Here is a 21,677-nt window from a genome sequence, read left to right on the forward strand (position 1 = left end):
CAGACAGAAAACAGAAGACCAGAAGTCCAAAGTGTAGGCAATGTGATGTTTATTGGGGTTAATCAAGCAAGCACAACCATAGTTTTGCGTCCCATGGGAGGGGTAAGGAGTGAGGTTGTGCTTTGCTTAGGGATAGGCATTTCTTTAGCTTTAAGTGTTTCTTATACCTTCTCTCTTCTGACCGCCATCCTCCTCGCCCCTCCCAACTGGTTGCTTGACCTTATCTAAGGAGAGGAGTTGAGGCAGGACTATCCTTCAAGTGTATGCTCATATATTAAACTCCCACTCTGCCAAGCAACACTGTAGCTCTATCTCTCATCTCTTTTCATCCCATCTGCTTGTGGGAAGATGTAACACAATGTGTCTTTGTTCACACATGTTAATAAGAATATAAAAATATCAAAAGTCAAATGGACACACAAGACCCAAAATTCTTTCTCAGGCAAATATACAGGCCTGAATACTACATTATCATCACTAACACTCCTAACACCAATGAGTGCTCATTCCTTTAGAGCTCAGACAGCCTCAGCAGTATCTTTACAAAATATCTCTATTATGGGCATCTATAAGGAAGACACCTGTGGATCAAGTCATACTTTCACAAGACACTACTCCATTGTAGAAACATCAAATTTGGAAGTATCTTTTGGCAAAGTTGTGCTGTGGTCTTTATTCATTTAGATTCTGAGCTCACATCAGCTTACATGGAATCACTGCTTGTGAGTCACGATGAGTGGAATATATAAATATGGGCAAGCACTCAAAGAAAGAAAATCAGTAACTGGAGTTCTTTGAGATGTACTATCCATATTATATATTCCGTGACACACACTCCTTCCCCTTTGCTATGGAGTCCTGTGACATTGGGATTCTGTGGTGGAGAAGGAACTCAGTGGCTGGCAGTTGGGCTCTCTGCCTTATATGCCTTCAGTGCAGGTTACAAGGACATTCAGGGCATGTGCACAGTCCCAATGGACACTGCTGTCCAAAAAACTCTGATATTGAGTGCACGGGGTGCCTGCACACCGTGAGTGGAATTTTTATATATGCACAACACATCTCAAAAAAAACTACAGGTAAGTAACTTTTTTTTATACTTTAATGAATTTTTTTTAGGGTATAAACAAGATATTAATGATATCAGTAATCCTAACTGATCACTTACCTAGCCATTATCAGTTGCTTATTTACTACAGGAATCATGGTAGAAGAGAATATTGAGATATTTAAAGGAGGGCAGGTAATGGCTTTACAGATTAATTTGGGGAGGGCATAGCATGCATTGGGGCAATATGGAAGAAATGTGAAGGTGCTTGTGGGAGAAGTGGATAAACAGGCAATGGAGACTGGCATCATTATAGAGAAGATGGTGCTGGGGAAAATGTGGAGAGCCATAAAAGTAGGGGCTAGAGGTTTGCATAAGATGCAGTGGGAAAAGGGAAGCCATTGGAGGGACTCAGAAGTGGCATAGAACTGCTTGAAATTTTGTTTTTGAAACTTTTTTCCCCAGCAGAATTATAGCCTTGTTAAGAATAAAACATTTTGGTAAAATGCTTCTGGTTTTTCTACATTTTACAGTTTTTCATCTACATTTCAAATTTTAAAAATTTGAATTTTCAGGGTTTGCGGTTTTGCCACTGCATACAATATAATGAATTTTCACTTTTTTTCTTTTTTCTTTTTCTTTTTGCATTTTTACTTTTACCACTCTATCACTTTTCAGTATTTCCTGAAAAGTTGTGAAGTGGCAAAAGGAAAAATGAGATTCTAACTCTGCCAACCATAGCTCTTCAAAAGTTGAAGTTTTGAAAAGTTACAAAGTACCAAAAGGAAAAAAATAAAAAGCAAGGGAGAAAAAAACCTGGACATCACTCCTGATATTGCAATCAGTATCAGAGAGGAAAAACTGGGAGGAAGCAAGACACCAAAATTTTGAAAAAAATATTTCACAATTTTTTTTAAAAAATGGGGGAGAAAGTCATACCCTTTGAGACAGAAACAACTTTAGAATTGTTTTTCAGTTTTTTTAGCCAGCTCTAGGATGACATGTTCAGACCAGCAGGTCAGAAGAGTAATTCAAAATTGACCGGAGATTGGGGTCAGGAAGGCCAGAGACGAATAGGTTGCAGTAATCAAGATGGGCAATCATAAGCATCTGGACAAAAGTTTTTAATCAGTGTGGACAGAGAGAAAAGATTGGATCTTGGAAATGGTAGGAAGGAAGAAGCATAATTTGGACATAGCCTGAATGTATACAGGTAGAGAGGGTGGAGTCAAGGATGACACCCAGATAATAGGGAGGCATGACTTCGGAGGGTGATTATGCTATCAACATTGACAGATATTAGTGGAAGAATGGAGGGCTTGAGAAGAAGCTTCCTTGACACAGTCCCTCACGTCATCTGGATATTAACATTCACTTAAAGCTATTTTAAAAAAGATAATAGTTGAACAAGGGCATTGACATTTTTAATTTGGTCTTGGGTCATGATGAATTTGAGAGAAAAAAGTTAGTGTACACTTTGACAAGAAATGTAAAGAAGGACAAGAAAGCTGTTGGAAGAGGCTAAGCCAGCCATACATAAACACCTTCAGTCAAACCAGAAATTAACAAGGAGAGTCTATTCCTTTTCCATTTAAAATGGGTACCTATTAAACAAAATAAAAAGGGCTTAAACAATTGAAATAAATTAGTATCAGGAAATCCTGCATTCTGATGGGCCTGACTCTTGTGCACTCAAACTGGCAGGCAACAGTGAAGCCCCTCCTCATTAAGGGATTATTATAAACATGCCATTGGTCTCTGGATGGCTCTGTAGGTTTGAGAGTCTGTCTAGTTTTATTGGCAGATCTGAACTGTTGTCTTTCAACTTTATTACTCCCAGGGGTGTCTTAAATGTCAGAGAAAAATATTGCAAAATTGAACAAGCAATTATTTAGATGTACAATGATTTCTAGTGCTTAGGGCAAAGAGGTTTTCTCTTGCTTCAGTCACAGCTACAGTGAAGCTGTTGAAGGCTCTGGTTAATCCTTAGCTCTTGTTCTGTTTTTGATTTTTAGAGATACTCAGTGTTAGATTTGCAGACAGGAAATGAAAGGGGGAAATAGCAAATAGTGAAACAGTAGCTCAAGATACTAAAGCCACTGGGTCTACATTGACAAGCTATGAGAATGGCTCTCATATTTCTCCATAAAGCATCAGATAAAGGGAGATACTAATCCCTGATATAGTGTTAAAGCAGAACTAGGGTTTGTTTCACATGACAGCAGATGAGAGGATAGGCTATGAGAGATTTTCTTGGTGGCATGCAGGGAATTAGGTATGTGTTATGCCTAACAAATAATATGCAGGAAATATATTCCAGTGCTCACTGTGCACTTGTGTTTTATAGGTCAAGTGAAATATTTGCATCTTCTGACTTGACTACAGTGAGAAGTATGGGCCTGTGCCTAGTGAGGTCAAGTTTGCCAATAACGTCAATGGGGACAGGATTTGGTTCTTTGTAGTTTTCAAGACACAAACATTATGGATGGCAGATGAATTTGCACACTTTACAGCTAAACCGATTCAATTGCATTTTCAGGACTCGAGTCTAAAGACTTGATCTGTGCTCCCCTGTGGACCTTTAGTTCTTCACCAAACGCTGGCCTGTTCTAGCCAGTGTAGTCTAATGATTAGAGCAGTCGAGCTCGGGAGATTTGGGTTGTGTTCACAGCTCTGCCACTGACCGCAGGGAAGTCGTTTCCTCAGGAGATAAGGATACTTACTAAGTTACCTCTTTTGCAAAGTGCTCTGAGATCTTCAGATTAAAAGTGCTATAAAACAGCTAGCTGTTGTTCTCTAAAGAGTTTTGGGAACATGAAGGACACTGGACCTAATCAAACTGAATTCCAGATTACATTACTACTTGCCAGTGGAATGCAATTGATACCCAGGATGTAGCCTCAGGCTGGGTAGATTGGTCACTTTCTTTGTAATGTTGAGTAGCTTTAATTAGTCCATTGCTGTATTATGGTAACTTCTTGAGTGTTCAATAAGCATTTTGTGGTATTTATTTAATTATACAATGTGCTACCCTGTCTCTGCAATGCATATGCACTGCAATCTGTATCTGTATCCGATGAAGTGAGCTGTAGCTCATGAAAGCTTATGCTCAAATAAATTGGTTAGTCTCTAAGGTGCCACAAGTACTCCTTTTCTTTTTGCGAATACAGACTAACAAGGCTGTGTCAAGGTTCCTCCCCCACTCTGAACTCTAGGGTACAGATGTGGGGACCTGCATGAAAAACCTCCTAAGCTTATCTTTACCAGCTTAGGTCAAAACTTCCCCAAGGTACAAAATATTACACCCGTTATCCTTGGACTGGCCGCTACCACCACCAAACTAATACTGGTTACTGGGGAAGAGCTGTTTGGACACATCCTTCCCCCCCAAAATACTTCCCAAAACCTTGCACCCCACTTCCTGGACAAGGTTTGGTAAAAAGCCTCACCAATTTGCCTAGGTGACTACAGACTCAGACCCTTGGATCTTAAGAACAATGAACAATCCTCCCAACACTTGCACCCCCCCCTTTCCTGGGAAATGTTGGATAAAAAGCCTCACCAATTTGCATAGGTGACCACAGACCCAAACCCTTGGATCTGAGAACAATGAAAAAGCATTCAGTGTTTTACAAGAAGACTTTTAATAAAAAATAGAAGTAAATAGAAATAAAGAAACCCCCCTGTAAAATCAGGATGGTAGATATCTTACAGGGTAATTAGATTCAAAAACATAGAGAACCCCTCTAGGCAAAACCTTAAGTTACAAAAAAGATACACAGACAGAAATAGTTATTCTATTCAGCACAATTCTTTTCTCAGCCATTTAAAGAAATCATAATCTAACACATACCTAGCTAGATTACTTACTAAAAGTTCTAAGACTCCATTCCTGGTCTATCCCTGGCAAAGACCAGCATACAGACAGACACAGACCCTTTGTTTCTCTCCCTCCTCCCAGCTTTTGAAAGTATCTTGTCTCCTCATTGGTCATTTTGGTCAGGTGCCAGCGAGGTTACCTTTAGCTTCTTAACCCTTTACAGGTGAGAGGAGCTTTCCCCTGGCCAGGAGGGATTTCAAAGGGGTTTACCCTTCCCTTTATATTTATGACAGGCTGTCACTCTGAAACCTGTATTTTCTCTGGTGTTTCAAGTGCCAGAGTGATGTGGAGTGAAAGGTGGTCTTGTCTTTGTTTACATGGCTCATGTGTAGGGATGAGAGAATGCTGTATTGCTACAGGCTTTAGGAAAGTGTCTGAATGATGGAGGGAAATTGTTTCTCTAGAATTTTAGAACACTGATTTTGTTGATGACATCATGGTAGAGATTTAGTTTGGTTGTTTTTTCTTTCAAGTTCATTCTTTCTCTCTCCTTCTTTCCAAGGAGCTTCAGTCTGATCTCTAAATTGTTACATGTACATAGGAGGCCCTGTTTTGGTTATGCAAACCTTAGGCACCTGAAACATGTATTCTCACACTCAAATCCAGCGTGGGCAGTGTTTTCCTACAGGTCTCTGATGTGTCCACAAATGTCATTTGCCTCCTCAGATCTGAGGTTGGGGATACAAAAGCTTTAACCCTCCTCCTCCCACCCTCCCCCCAGATTTTCTTAGTGGGAGTGTTTGGTGTTTATGGTGTGCATATGTGTTTGGGGTGGAGGATTTACTTTATTTACGGGGATGTTTCTTGGCTTTTTGAGGAAAAAAGATTAAAATGTTCAGAATGGTAAGACTGAGTTTATTCATTCTTCCTGAGACTTGTTAATTGGGCTCATTTTATGCAAAGCAAAATAACTGATAGTACTTAAAATGTTGATTAGATAAGGTGGACATGCAGATGCAGAGGCCACTTTTAAAAATGTGGTTCAACAGGTGAACTGTAATGCTTTTTACTGGACTTAAAACTCCTTCCATCCCTCACACTTATGTCTTTTCTGCTCCTAGTAAAACTAGGTGGGAGGAAGCATTATGTCGCCTCCTCTCCCCAGATGGTGGTGGCTCCCTGTGGCCTGGTTGCCTTCCATCCGCATTCACAGCTAAAAAGAAGTGGTTGTTTCTCAAAGCCCAGTCCTCTTTCCCCCCCTCCCCCTTCCTCCTCACGTTCCTTATCATAACTGAAGAGAAGTGGAATAGGTATCATTTTGAATTAAGACCAGGTAACCTTAAAAATATTTGTGAATAAAGACAGAATAACAATAACAATGAAAATATGTATATTTAATTTTTATTTTTAAAGAGAGACTCCTTTTATAAGTTGGTGAAAGAATACCAATATATACAATCAGTTCCACAATGTGTAACTATCTCTAGATGAAGGTGTGACTGTAGCTCTGCCTCAAATACTGCATGGTAGAGTATAAATAATATGGGAGCAGAAAATGAACTCGTAAGTTACAGGTAAAGTTCAATGAGCAGTGGCAGAGGTTCTTTTTCTAGTTTTTAAATGCCAGAGAAAGGTGTCAACTGACCATACCAAAGACTAAAATCCTGTACAGAATTGGTCTGCACAGAATGGGTATGATATGTGCAGTGGCAAGGCAAGTTTCCTCCATGTTACTTAGCCAATGTGCCTCAACCCTGCTCTGGAGAGACCATCCTTAAGGTTTAGGTAAGATGTTCAGCATCCATAACTTATTCAGTCTTGGTTGCCTCTACTGAGGTTGCCACTTGAGGAGGTAGTTTTTGTGATGTGGACACTTGTACCATTAGAAATTGGACTGACAGCTACTAAGCTGCTGGCTGTTTGTCAAATTTATTTAAAGCATGAAAAAAAAAAGGCCCATGTGGTAACTCAGGGTTCCTATAGCTTCTAGTCTTATTCTTTTTCACTGGGGTGTTCATATTCCTCTTTACATATGGTAGCTCATGGGAGATATATAATTTTATCACCAGATAATTGTGCATTTTCTCTCTGCAGCTACCTGCACAAGAACAAATACCTGAAAGTTATTGAAGAAGATGCATTTTGGGGAGTGCACAGTGGACCAACCCTGCTGTGAGTAGGACAAAAGGGTGGAGAACATTTTAAAAGTGGTGTTCAATAGCACTGCACTATCCTCAGGACTATCAACAGAAAACAAGAGTGGGGGTGATATGCTTACACAATAACATTGGTGATAACAGCTGTTATTCTGGAACTGACTATATTACCTAGGGTTAATGCTCTGTGTTGCAAGCGACTTGGGTTTGGGTTTGATTCTCAGTCTTTCTTAGTCTTTTGTTTCTTGGGGTTTAGACAGTGGCAGATGTACATAGCTTAATTATTCCTTTAGTTCAGGGGTGGGCAAACTTTTTGGCCTGAGGGCCACATCGGGGTTCCAAAACTGTATGGAGGGCCGGGTAGGGAAGGCTGTGCCTCCCCAAACAGCCTGCCCCCTCCCACTTTCCACCCCCTGATAGCCCCCCTCAGAACTCCTGACCCATCCAACTCTCCCTGCTCCTTGTCCCCTGACTGCCTCCTCCTGGGACCCTACCCCCATCCACCCCCACCCCCTGACAGGCCCCCCAGACTCCCATGTGTATCCAACCCCCCCCATTCCCTGTATTCAGGACCCCCCCCGAACTTCTGCCCCATCCAACTGCCCCCTGCTCCCTGTCCCCTGACTGCTGCCCTGGGGCCCCTACCCCTTATCCAACCCTCCGGCCCTGGCGTCCTTACCATGCCACTCAGAGCAGCATGTCTGGCAGCCGTGCCGCCTGGCCGCAGCCAGACACGCTGTCATGCTGCCCTGCATGAGTGCGCAGCCCCGCTGCCCAGAGTGCTGCCCGCATGATGGCGTGGCTGCAGGGGAGGGAGTACAGCGGGGGAGGGGCTGGGGAAAGCCTTCAGGGCCAGGAGCTCAGGGGGCGGGCAGGATGGTCCCGTTGGCCAGATGTAGCCCGCGGGCCGTAGTTTGCCCACCTCTGCTTTAACTGATTAAAAGTCACCTGTAAAAAGGAAATAGTTGGGTTTGTGCCTTTTAGAAATATATTTATTTTTGATACTCTGTGATGATTAAAGAAGGGCTGAAAGACGTTTTAGAAGTTAGTGTTTTACATTAGAAAAACAACTCCTCATTACCTTCTTTCTCCTGAAAGACACTGTATAACTGGAGAACTAGTAGGATTGTAATAGTATAAGTAATAAGGAAATGGAAACTGAGATGGGAAGGGATTTTTAGTCAACACTTGAAATTATGTTGTTGCTGCTGCTGTTTTTGTTACTCCCTATTTAATTTGGCTCCCCGTCCAGTTTTCTGGTCCTCCAAATAGGCTACCATTAAAAGCAAGGAAGACAAGGTTTGATATTCTTCTGTTTCTAAAGTAAAAAACAGGAAAAAAGTTTGAAGAATGCATGACAGATTTTTTCTATATAAATGAATGGACACAACCCCAGTGCTTTGTTTTTCTACAGTTTAGGTTTAAGGAGAGGGTTTGATAGACTTAGAAGGGAGTCTGTCCAGTCCTTAATGTAGAGGATGGATGATATCCTGGGGACAATGGTGGTGCTGAGAAATGTTGGAAGAATGAGAGAGGGTGCTGAGTTTAAAAACAAACAAACAAACAGGTACTTCTCTAGCCTCTAATTTACTTGCAGAAGATCCTGAAATTCCTTCCTTCCGGCATAGCAGCTGAATTGCAGTGTTTAGTCTGTTGGTGATCATGGCAGTGATGCCAGCCACACAGATCACGCCAAATGAGGTTGCCAGATTCACTCTCTATTTTGTGTGTCATATTCGGTGTCATTGCATCAAAATGATGTTCGACTTCTGGGTTACTTAAGGATCAATAAGAATCCTCCCTAGCTAGACTAGGTAATTCAGGTTGTAGGAGGCATGATCTTTCTCTCAGGATGTGACTGATGCCAGAAAAACAGGCAGGGTAACAACTTTGCGGTAACATACCCCTATCTGATTAACCATAAAATGGTATTGACATGTGAGGCCTCAGTCCTGTATCAGAAGGTTCCTTGATAGTGACCACGAGTTCAGAAAGGGAGGTGGAATATGGAACAGGAGAATCAAGACAAAAAGCCAGAAAGCACATCAGTTTAAAAAATAAAACCTTCCAGTTGTAGTTTAACACTTTTGGGTATTTATTCTTTAATATTAGTCTTTTTCTTACACCAGAATTTGATTTTTGCCTCAGTACTGCAATCTATTAAGTAGGGAGTCTCTCTATCAGTCTGCTTATGTTGTTTCCCTCTTTTTGCTGACTGCTTATGGAACATAAATCCTATATTTTAGCTGAGAGCCAAAAGGGATCTTCCTTCACCTCAAATGGTAGAAGACGGTTTTTCTTAGCTGATATTCTTAAAGTCTATTCTCTCTGCTGCAGTTTGCAATGGCAGTGTCTGTGAAGCTAGAGATCTATTCCTTTAAATGCACAAGGTTTCCCAAATACCTTTACAGGACAGAAGATTATTTACAAAATGGTTTCATTGATGGGGAAGGGAATATTAGGCAGAATATTTTGTGTGTATTTAATAGACATCTAAAAAGATATTGGTCTAATATGTTGACCTAACTATGTCAAAATACATACCTATATAAACAATCAAATCACTGAGGCTGCAGATAGATAGCATTTTATAGATATCACATTAATGTAGAGTTGTGGTTACCAATAGTGGAAAAGTAGAATTCAGGGCATATAAAAAGACATTTCTTTTCCTCCTGTGTTTTCAGGTTAGATTTGTTCTCAAAGTGACTGGAAGTTGTCATCATGTTCCGTAGTCTATTGTGCTGACCCACCCGTCACTAATCCACAGGACACTGGCATGTGTTTTGAGTCTTTCAATCAAATCAGCCAGCTTTCCATCTTCCTTTAGAAACTGTGCATGTGTGCAATAGACAGGTCATAATAACATTTCCACCAAAAGATGGAGGTGGTGCTAAATAGACATTGCACAAGGCGGAATTGCTTCTCCAGGAAAGAAGACAGAGGAGCCATGATAAGTGATCATAAATGTACCATCTGCTGTTTATTCCTAATCCAGTTTCTTGTTTTAAAAGTTGACAGCATTTTTCTGTGATGTGGTCCTTCGATTTGCTGGCATTGCACGCACATATGAACTACTTTGGGAATGCAGGATGTTCAGTCAAGTTTAATTTGTGGGTAACAACTTCAGGGCCTTCTGTAACCCTTACACAATTGGTAGAGCCCTGCACGGATATAAAAAAGTGGATCTTCATATGATCCGCATCTGCAAGAATCAACTTGTATCCGATCTGCACTCCCTCGTTTATCTGTATCTGGACCGCATCTGCAGCAGCAAGCTATCTCACAGTGCCTCTCAGGAGGAGCATCTGAATGCGTGTGCATGTGTACTGTATATAGGATGTCAAAGGCAAGGAAGCAGCTGTCTGCAGCTCATAGCCTATGAGGCTGCTTCCCCACCTTCCAAATCCTATATTCCCTCTCCCCTCCACCACCACCCCATACAGAGAAAGGGGAGATGCATGTATCATTTTTGTATTTAAAGATATAAGTATTGGCTCTATACTGTCTGTATTTCAAACTCGTGCTATGCTTCTGGGTGACACCCCAGACAAGTTGGTGTCAGCTCTGCCTAGCCTGCTTGATGGTCCACTAAGGACCATCAGCTATACAATTGACCCACTGAGAGAAGGCAGGCACATCTTGTGACTCAGCAAGGTATGCGGGGACATGCCTATGGACAGAACTCTGAGGTTTTTCCAGGCCATGTGATGGACAGCTTGTCTTTGGAACAAAGAAAGAAAGACCACATGTCAAGAGAATAAAAAAAGCTGCTGCAGCTCCTCCATCTGGTCTTCAGTCCTGCTTCATACCTCTGGAGGGACTTTGCTACAAACAGAAGCTATAAACAAAGGACTAAAGACCCATCCCAGCTGTGGATGTTCTCCAGAGTCTTGATTTGAACCTGCAGTTTATTCCATCACTGCTGCAAGCCTGAACCAAGAACTTTGCTATTACTGTATGTAATAGATTCCATTTAACCAATTCTAGCTCTCATCTATATCTTTTTCCTTTTATGAATAAACCTTTAGATTTTAGATTCTAAAGGATTGGCAACAGCGTGATTTGTGGGTAAGATCTGATTTATATATTGACCTGGGTCTGGGGCTTGGTCCTTTGGGATCGAGAGAAGCTTTTTTTCTTTTACTGGGGTATTGGCTTTCATAACCATCTGTCCCCATAACAAGTGGCACTAGTAGTGACACTGGGAAACTGGAGTGTCTAAGGGAATTGCTTGTGTGACTTGTGGTTAGCCAGTGGGGTAAAACCAAAGTATTCTGTGTCTGGCTGGTTTGGTTTGCCTTAGTATCATAGAATCATAGAATATCAGGGTTGGAAGGGACCTCAGGAGGTCATCTAGTCCAACCCCCTGCTCAAAGAAGGACCAATCCCCAACTAAATCATCCCAGCCAGGACTTTGTCAAGCGTGACCTTAAAAATCTCTAAGGAAGGAGATTCCACCACCTCCCTAGGTAACGCATTCCACCCTCCTACTGAAAAAGTTTTTCCTAATATCCAACCTAAACCTCCCCCACTGCAACTTGAGACCATTACTCCTTGTTCTGTCATCAGCTACCACTGAGAACAGTCTAGATCCATGCTCTTTGGAACCCCCTTTCAGGTAGCTGAAAGCAGCTATCAAATCCCCCCTCATTCTTCTCTTCTGCAGACTAAACAATCCCAGTTCCCTCAGCCTCTCCTCATAACTCATGTGTTCCAGTCTCCTAATCATTTTTGTTGCCCTCCGCTGGATGTTTTCCAATTTTTCCACATCCTTCTTGTAGTGTGGGGCCCAAAACTGGACACAGTACTCCAGATGAGGCCTCGCCAATGTCGAATAGAGGGGAACGATCATGTCCCTCGATCTGCTGGCAATGCCCCTACGTATACATCCCAAAATGCCATTGGCCTCCTTGGCAACAAGGGCACACTGTTGACTCATATCTAGGTTCTCGTCCACTGTAACCCCTAGGTCCTTTTCTGCAGAACTGCTGCCTAGCCATTCGGTCCCTAGTCTGTCGCGGTGCATGGGGTTCTTCTGTTCTAAGTGCAGGACTCTGCACTTGTCCTTGTTGAACCTCATCAGATTTCTTTTGGCCCAATCCTCTAATATGTCTAGGTCCCTCTGTATCCTATCCCTACCCTCCAGCATATCTACCTCTCCTCCCAGTTTAGTGTCATCTGCAAACTTGCTGAGGGTGCCATCCACGCCATCCTCCAGATCATTTATGAAGATATTGAACAAAACAGGCCCGAGGACCGACCCTTGGGGCACTCCACTTGATACTGACTGCCAACTAGACATGGAGCCATTGATCACTACCCGTTGAGCCCGACAATCTAGCCAACTTTCTATCCACCTTATAGTCCATTCGTCCAGCCCATACTTCTTTAACTTACTGGCAAGAATACTGTGGGAGACCGTGTCAAAAGCTTTGCTAAAGTCAAGGAGCGACACGTCCACTGCTTTTCCCTCATCCACAGAGCCAGTTATCTCGTCATAGAAGGCAATTAGATTAGTCAGGCAGGACTTGCCCTTGGTGAATCCATGCTGACTGTTCCTGATCACTTTCCTCTCCTCTAAGTGCTTCGGAATTGATTCCTTGAGGACCTGCTCCATGATTTTTCCAGGGACTGAGGTGAGGCTGACAGGCCTGTAGTTCCCAGGATCCTCCTTCTTCCCTTTTTTAAAGATGGGCACTACATAAGCCTTTTTCCAGTAGTTCGGGACTTCCTGCGATCGCCATGAGTTTTCAAAGATAATGGCCAATGGCTCTGCAATCACATCCGCCAACTCCTTTAGCACTCTCGGATGCAGCGCATCCGGCCCCATGGACTTGTGCCATAGACTTAGTATGCTTAGAAACCCCAGCCTTGGGCTGTAACTGCCCTGCTTTAAGCAATTTGTCCTGAATTGGCACTCTCAGTTGGGTCCCACCGGAACCAGCATCGATACACCATCAGAGGAGTGAAGGGTTGGAACAGGCTTTCAAGGGGAGCAGTGAGGGCAAAAAACCCAACTGGTTTCAAGACTGAGCTTGATAAGTATGTGGAGGGGCTGGTATGATGAGATGGGCCATATGCCATTGTAGGCTATCTGTGACTGCAATTAACAAATATCTCCAACAGCGAAAATAATAGAATATCAGGGTAGGAAGGGAACTCAGGAGGTTATCTAGTCCAACCCCCTGCTCAAAGCAGGACCAATCCCCAACTTAAATCATCCCAGCCAGGGCTTTGTCAAGCGTGACCTTAAAAATCTCTAAGGAAAGAGATTCCACCACCTCCCTAGGTAACGCATTCCAGTGCTTCACCACCCTCCTAATGAAAAAGTTTTTCCTAATATCCAACCTAAACCTCCCCCACTGCAACTTGACACCATTACGCCTCGTTCTGTCATCTGCTACCACTGAGAACAGTCTAGATCCACCCTCTTTGGACCCCCCCTTTCAGGTAGTTGAAAGCAGCTATCAAATCCCCCCTCATTCTTCTCTTCTGCAGACTAAATAATCCCAGTTCCCTCAGCCTCTCCTCATAACTCATGTGTTCCAGCCCCCTAATCATTTTTGTTGCCTTCCGCTGGATGTTTTCCAATTTTTCCACATCCTTCTTGTAGTGTGGGGCACAAAACTGGACACAGTACTCCAGATCCCTCTATCTGCTGGCAATGCTCCTACTTAAACAGCCCAAAATGCCATTAGCCTTCTTGGCAGCAAGGGCACACTGTTGACTCATATCAAGGCTTCTTGTCCACTGTAACCCCTAGGTCCTTTTCTGCCGAACTGCTGCCTAGCCACTCAGTCTCTAGTCTGTAGCAGTGCATGGGATTCTTCTGTCCTAAGTGCAGGACTCTGCACTTGTCCTTGTTGAACCTCATCAGATTTCTTTTGGCCCAATCCTCTAATTTGTCTGGGTCCCTCTGTAACCTATCCCTTCCCTCCAGTGTATCTACCACTCCTCCTAGTTTATCGTCATCTGCAAACTTGCTGAGGGTACAATCCACGCCATCCTCCAGATCATTAATGAAGATATTGAACAAAACTGGCCGCAGGAGCGACCCTTGGGGCACTCCGCATGATACCGGCTGCCAACTAGACATGGAGCTATTCATCACTACCCATTAAGCCCGATGATCTAGCCAGCTTTCTGTCCACCTTATACTCCATTTATCCAGCCGATACTTCTTTAACTTGCTGGCAAGAATACTGTGGGAAACCGTGTCAAAAGCTTTGCTAAAGTCAGAAAAGGGACACTATATGCAGAAGACTCTACCTTACTAGAGGCAGTTCTTTCCCCAGTGTCTCTCTGATGGGTCTCACAAACATGCTCAGAGTCTAGCTGATCATCATATTTGGAGTCGGGAAGAAATTTTCCCCTAGGTCAGATTGGCATAGACCCTGGGGGGGGGGTTTCATCTTCCTCTGCAGCTTGGGACACTTAATTTAGAGTAAAAGGTGGATTCTCAGTCATTTGAAGTCTTTAAATCATGATTTGAGGATTTCAGTAACTCAGCCACAGGTTATGGGTCTATTATAGGAGTGGATGGGTGAGGTTCTGTGGCTTGTAATGTGCAGAAGATCAGACTATAATCACAATGGTCCCTTCTGGCCTTGAAGTCTATGAGTCTATAAATGAAGGGCAAAAACGGGGTGACTCAAATTGAGTATTTTTTTCCATAGACTAGCAGTGTACGTGATTTGTAGATATAGACTATATTTTAATGGAAACAAATCAAATAAGTAGCAGTAGTTGCATCTCACCACCTTTCTAGATATTGTCAGCAGTGTAAGTACCAATCACGTTCTAAAACATTTTTTGTAGTAGTCTCTGAAACTAGGATTGAGCAGTAATGAAACAGGGCAAAACCCATCACCATGCCTTCTGTATATCCTGTCAGGAAGATCACCATAAACTTACTGTGAAAATTCTGTAATGTTAGCCTTCAGAATTAGGTGTTTGACATAAGTTTACTGCTGGTGAAAGACGGGTAGATTGACAGCCCTGGAGAATGAAGACACCTGTTTATCCACAAAACAAGTACAGCATAAACAGTACACATTTCCCCACATTTCCTGGCCCCACATTCCTCTGAACCTAGAAATAACACCCCTTGGTAATATGCACATGTGAGGGAGTTCAGCAAAAATTGGTTTTATTCCACTCCTTATACACCAGATCCAGTATTTGCAGTGAAAGCAGCTTTGTGGTGAACCATAACATTTTAGATAATGCAAACTATTTCAATTTTGTCTCTTTCATTATTTGACTAAAACAAACTGTGAATCCCAGCTGTGTTGTAATCCCACAAAAATGTTTTGAGATTGTCTAAGCTTCATCATGTGTAAAAATGTGCTTAAGGTCAGTGCAGGAAACAAAGTCTAATTTAAAGCAGATGGAAAGGCTGAGGAATAAAGAGTGAAGGACTAATCTCCCTTATTAAATGAAATGATTTATAAATTTAATTTGAGTTTGATGTTTTCCCACACCCCCTTCATTTTATGGTTAAATGGGAGGAATTTTTCCCACTGTATGTGGCAATCTTTAGACCTTAGCTGGACTACTGTGTCCAGTTCTGGGCACCACACTTTAGGAAAGATGTGGACTAATTGGAGAGGGTCCAGAGGAGAGCAACAAAAATGATAAAATGTTTAGAAAACCTGACCTATGAGGAAAGGTTAAAAAACCGGAATGTTTAGTCTTGAGAAAGGAAGACTCGGGGGAGAACCTGATAACAGTCTTCAAATATGTTAAGGGCTGTTATAAATAGGACTATGATTGATTGTCCTCCATGTTCAGTGAAAGTAGGACAAGAAATAACGTGCTTAATCTTCAGCAAGGGAGATTTAGATTAGATATTAGGGAAAACTTTCTAACTATGAGGGTTTCGTTTTGGAATAGGCTTCTAAGGGAGGTTGCAGAATCCCAGTCATTGGAGGTTTTTAAGAACAGGTTGAACAAACACTTGTAAGGGATGGTCTAGGTTTACTTGGTCTTGCCTCAGCACAGGGGACAGGACTTCATGACTTCTCGAGGTCCCTTCCAGCCCTACGTTTCTATGGTTCTATATTGTTTGGTACTTCTAAAATCTCATTTTCTATTTTATTTACTTTTACTTCCTTGGCTTTTGGTATTCCAGTCTTCTCTTTTGCATTTGTAGTGATTTTTTTTAATGGAGATTCTTCTTACTTTGTTATAAGCATATAAAAATTAATGTATTTTTACATAATTACTTTCACAATTACTCTAAATTCCCAAACACCCAACAAAATTAAATTATATTGGCTGGAAGTTTCAATTTTTAGTAGAAAATTATTTCTCCTTGGTTTGAAAACATATAATGGATGTTGAGATATATTGCCCTTAGCCACCAGGCATTATTCTCCCCACTTCCTTTCCCATCAATCATTATATTGTTCTTGGAGGCAGGGATCAGAGCTGAAAGGGCCAGAAATCTCGTAAGAGTCTGCTTTCATGAGCTTTCCAGCCCAATTTTGCAGACTCAGGTTTAAGATTCCTATCAGCATCCAAAGCTTGGGATGCTTATATGTCTCTAGACTCCAAACCTTTTGAGGTTCCCCCTCTCTTTCTCTCTCATTTTAAAACGAATATGACTATGTTCTTCATCTTTGTTGTCTGAGTAACTTAATGCTATAATTTAATAACCTAACATTAAATCAATGTGTTTATCAGCAAGCACTGCCCTAGTTCTTCAATCTGTCTGCTAGCTTTTCCCCATTCCTCTTATATTTTAGGTGGGGAAACCTGGTTAGTTGCTTGTGCAAAGTGACAAATGAGATTGCATGTTTCCCATTGAAATATATGTTTCTCCTTTAGGAATCTCAAAAGTAAACATAGGCAATAATGTTTATTTTCCTATGCAACATTTTTCATTAATAGGCACCTCAGGTTTTAATATATTGCTTTTTACAAAGATACTTTTTGTTTGTGTTTTCATTAGGTATCCACTTTTATTGTGCTTTTCTCTTTCCAGCTCTTATTTTCTTATACATTTCTGCAGCCTCTGGAGAGTATAGTGATTCTGTATTAGTTTTGTTGTTCTGTTAAAAAAAAATTGGTGACCTTTGTCTCCCCAAGGTAATATTCACAATTAAAATCTCTGTTTTCCTGTACATAATCCCAAGAAGTTTTTTCCCCTCTTTTGTAACGATTTCTGTTTACTGTCTCTCAGAATAGAAAAACATTGTGTAGGGTGGTGTACAGGGTTATAACCCCAAGGAATGATGTGAAATTAGGCTGAATACAGTGGGATCTATTAATCTTCCTGATCTATTAATCTTCCTGAATACAGTGGGATCTATTAATCTTCACTTTCCTGAGGAGAGTGGGGAATCCCCATTATGGAAATGAGGGTGGGCAAGGGGGACATGCTTCCTTATATAGACTCACATGGAGCATCCCATGGCTTGAGGGAGGAGTTATGTGGCTCCTCACTGGTTAGACCTATCCAAATAGTTACTAGCTTGTGTGGAGTGATGTCATGTTTAGATGTTTGTTGTAATTATTAGAATTGGGAGCACTGGCTGTTGGGAGTCTGAAAGGACAGGAAACAGGAAGGAGGGGGAGGAGTTGAGAGGCTGGGAAAGAGCTACAGAGGGTGCAGCAGCAGTTTGGTAAAGAGGTTTCCACTTTGAAAATAAAGTCCTGTTGAAGCTTGTTAGTACCTTGCCTGGTTGATACAACATTTTGGTGATGAGGATGGATCTTCTGCCTCTGAACCCACCTGCACCCTTTCTGCAAAGCCCAGATGAGCCTCCAATTGCTTTTGCTACCTGGATCCATATGTTTGAGACTTATCTGCTTGCAATCAGTGCTACAGAGATTTCTGAAGTAAGAAAGTGTGCTCTTCTAATCCACTGCCTTGGAGCAGAAGGGCAGCATATATTTTATACTTTTCCTCTGAGACTGTACTCTGCATTAAAGAATTTTTTTGTGCCCAAAGTGAATGTAGTAGCTAATCGCTACAGATTTTGCCAGTGTGAGCAGAAACCAGGGGAAACTATAATGCAGTATATTGGACCTAGACCAATTGGAAGATTGGGCCAAAAGGAATCTGATGAGGTTCAATAAGGATAAGTGCAGGGTCCTGCACTTAGGACGGAAGAACCCAATGCACAGCTACAGACTAGGGACCGAATGGCTAGGCAGCAGTTCTGCGGAAAAGGACCTAGGGGTGACAGTGGACGAGAAGCTGGATATGAGTCAGCAGTGTGCCCTTGTTGCCAAGAAGGCCAATGGCATTTTGGGATGTATAAGTAGGGGCATAGCGAGCAGATCGAGGGACGTGATCGTTCCCCTCTATTCGACATTGGTGAGGCCTCATCTGGAGTACTGTGTCCAGTTTTGGGCCCCACACTTCAAGAAGGATGTGGATAAATTGGAGAGAGTCCAGCGAAGGGCAACAAAAATGATTAGGGGACTGGAACACATGAGTTATGAGGAGAGGTTGAGGGAGCTGGGATTGTTTAGCCTGCAGAAGAGAAGAATGAGGGGGGATTTGATAGCTGCTTTCAACTACCTGAAAGGGGGTTCCAAAGAGGATGGCTCTAGACTGTTCTCAATGGTAGCAGATGACAGAACGAGGAGTAATGGTCTCAAGTTGCAGTGGGGGAGGTTTAGATTGGATATTAGGAAAAACTTTTTCACTAAGAGGGTGGTGAAACACTGGAATGCGTTACCTAGGGAGGTGGTAGAATCTCCTTCCTTAGAGGTTTTTAAGGTCAGGCTTGACAAAGCCCTGGCTGGGATGCTTTAACTGGGAATTGGTCCTGCTTTGAGCAGGGGGTTGGACTAGATGACCTTCTGGGGTCCCTTCCAACCCTGATATTCTATGATTCTATGATTCTATGATTCCCTGAGGAGTCTAATTATAATTTGTGACTTTGGGAATATGGCAGATGAGATTATTAGAGACCAGCTCATTGAGAAAACAACCATGCTTCATGTAACAGAACGCTTACTTCTAGAACCACAACTTACACTAGAAAATGCAATAACCATTGCTACTCAGATTGAGTCAGCTACAGCTGAAGCCAAAATAATGAGCATGGATACAGGAGGCACAGTCCAGGCTCTGACTCCTTTACAGAAAAGTTCACTACCACTGCAGACACACAATTGCAAGAGGAAAACTAATGAAAAACCACCGAATCAGCAAATTCAAAATACAGTAAAAGCATGCTTTCACTGTGGATCTCCACAACACCTTGCAAGCTACACAGGATGTCCGGCAAAAGTAGCTCAATGCAATCATTGCAAAAAGATTGGACATTTTGCTAAACTATGTCGCAGTAGCCAGTTCAATCAATAGGTGCATGAAGTTACAATACCAGATGTTACTGTGCTGAGCATGGACAAAATCACTACTGCACATATTCCAGAACAGATAAAGTGCACTGTAAACATTTCCGCCATACCCTCAGGCAAATCACACTCTATTCAGCTAATGTTGGACACTGGCTCAACAGTATCTATACTACCTGATTCCATCTATCTGCATTACTTTAAAGATGTGCCTCTTACTGAACCCAAACTTCACTTGGTGTGCTATTTGAAAAACTATATTCCTGTACATGGCTGCCTGCCAGTAATAGTTACTTTTGGTGATTGCTGTGTAACTGCAGAGTTCTACATTGTCCATAAAGGCACTCCTATCCTTGGCAGAGATTTATTGGCTGCTTTAAATCTCAGGGTAGTTAATGGACGAAGTGATCTTCCTCAGCAAAGCATTCTTGCAGTACACACACCAGTTTCAGCTGGGACCCAACACCAGGTTGAGGAGAAACTCGGCTGTGCTTATGAGTTTCTGCATAAAGTTAAAATGCGGAATAATGTGATGCCTATATGACAGAAGTTATGGCACTTACCATTTTCAGTCAGGGAAGCTGTTTCAGAGGAACTTAGAAAACTTGTTCAAAAGGACATTATTGAAGAGATCGACTCCTCGGAATGGGTTTCACCTATAGTAATGACGCAGAAGAAGGGTGGAGGCATTCACCTTTGTGTGGACTTAAGGGATCCAATAGAGCTATTGTGATTAGCAGCCATACTCTTCCTCACATAAAAGTATTTGCAGAACTCCGTGGAGCAAAGATGTTTTCTGCTCCTGATTTGCAGAGCGCATACCACCAGGTTATGTTGCATGAAGATAGCAGAGACCTCACAGCATTTATTACACATGAGGGACTATTCCATTTTAAATGCGTTCCATACGGTCTCACATCTGCCCCAAGTGCCTTTCAAAAAATGATGTCATTGATTCTGAAGAATCAACATGGAGTTCAGTACTATCTGGATGATATTATCATGTTTGGAAATACTTCTGAGGAGTATGATAATAACCTGCAGTCTGTACTAAACTGCATCAACACAGCAGGCCTCCAGCTCAGTAGGTCCAAATGCAAATTTAGACAAACTGAACTCTCCTTTCTTCTTCGAGTGATTGTTCATGTCCATTCCAAGCAGGTGTGTGCGTGCCGCGTGCACGCCAGCCAGAAGATTTTTCCCCTAGCAGCATCTGGGCACCTCCTGGGGTGGCACCTTCATGGCGCCCAATATCGAGCCCTGCTGACCCCCCCATGCCCTTAATTCCTTCTTACCGCCCGTGACGGCTAACTGGAACTTTGCTCGCTCTTGCAGCAAGCACCTTAGCAGTGTCTTTGTTCTTAGTGTAAATAGTTTTTCTCTATAGCTGTACTTATCACATAGTTAGTTTCCCCTCCAGGGGTATGCCCGGGTCTCCAGGGTTTAAACTCTGTGTGTCCTGTGGCAAGTTTATGCCCAAGAGTGATCCTCACTCGTCCTGCCTGCGGTGCCTTGGTGAGACTCACCAAAAGCACAAGTGCTGCATTTGCAAGGGTTTCTGCCCAAGAACCCTTAGGGACAGAGAGCAGAGATTGAAACTCCTGCTCATGGAGGCAGCTCTGAGACCGCAATCCAACCCGGGACCCAACGACCCGGCACCGATCACGTCCTCTTCGGTGCACAGTGCTCCGGTGCCGACGGCACGCGAATCGGGCCAGACTAAGGACTCTAAAGCCCACTGGCACCACCACTCTTCGGGACATAGGGCGTCGGCATCAGTTCGGCACTGTTCTCTATCTCCGGTGCCGGTAAAGAAGAAGAGGCTGGTGAGGGGCCGATCACCCCCCCGAAGCCTAAAGGCCCAATGCCATCCGCAAGTGGCACAGACCACGTCCACCTCGCTTCCACCCAGGGTCTCATTGACTCCTGCCCCGGCCGGGATCCAGTCAAGTCCGAACCCTCTCCGGTCCCCGGACCATCTGGTGGACATACAACCACCATCAACGCTGGAGGCGTTCGAGGTGGCAATGGACCTGATGCGCCTCCCGGTGCTGGCCTCCCCCCAAAGGAGAGACAAGTCTCCGGCAACCGCATGGCACCTGTTTCACTCCAGGGGCAAGCCAACCATGATGGCTCATCGGTCTCCATCTCCGGCACCGCCCGCACAGACGCAGGAAGCGCGCCACTCCCCGGAGTCAAGTCGTTGTTTGTTGGTGACCCACGTTGCTCCTCCATGGTCTTCTTATTCGGAGACCTCAGAGTCGGAGGTAGACTCGGCTCATTCGAGCAGACTGTGCAGCAGAAGATCCCGGTCCCAGCGCAGTCGCCAAAC

General features: G+C 43.0%; 1 protein-coding gene across 3 annotated transcripts in view; it reads left to right on the plus strand.

The window, feature by feature from the left end:
- The window catches only part of TSHR (thyroid stimulating hormone receptor), a gene marked incomplete at its 5' end in the record, with an annotated part of 216,702 nt that overhangs the window by 183,749 nt on the left and 11,276 nt on the right, over positions 1–21,677 (plus strand). For all 3 annotated transcript variants that reach the window (XM_084629976.1, XM_084629977.1, XM_084629978.1), the window contains one exon: positions 6,963–7,040. In XM_084629976.1, coding sequence (XP_084486102.1) covers positions 6,963–7,040 — 78 coding nt within the window. The remainder of the gene's footprint in view (positions 1–6,962; positions 7,041–21,677) is intronic.

This window comes from Lepidochelys olivacea (genome assembly GCF_965140295.1).
Source record: "Lepidochelys olivacea isolate rLepOli2 genome assembly, chromosome: 6".
NCBI lineage: Eukaryota > Metazoa > Chordata > Testudines > Cheloniidae > Lepidochelys > Lepidochelys olivacea.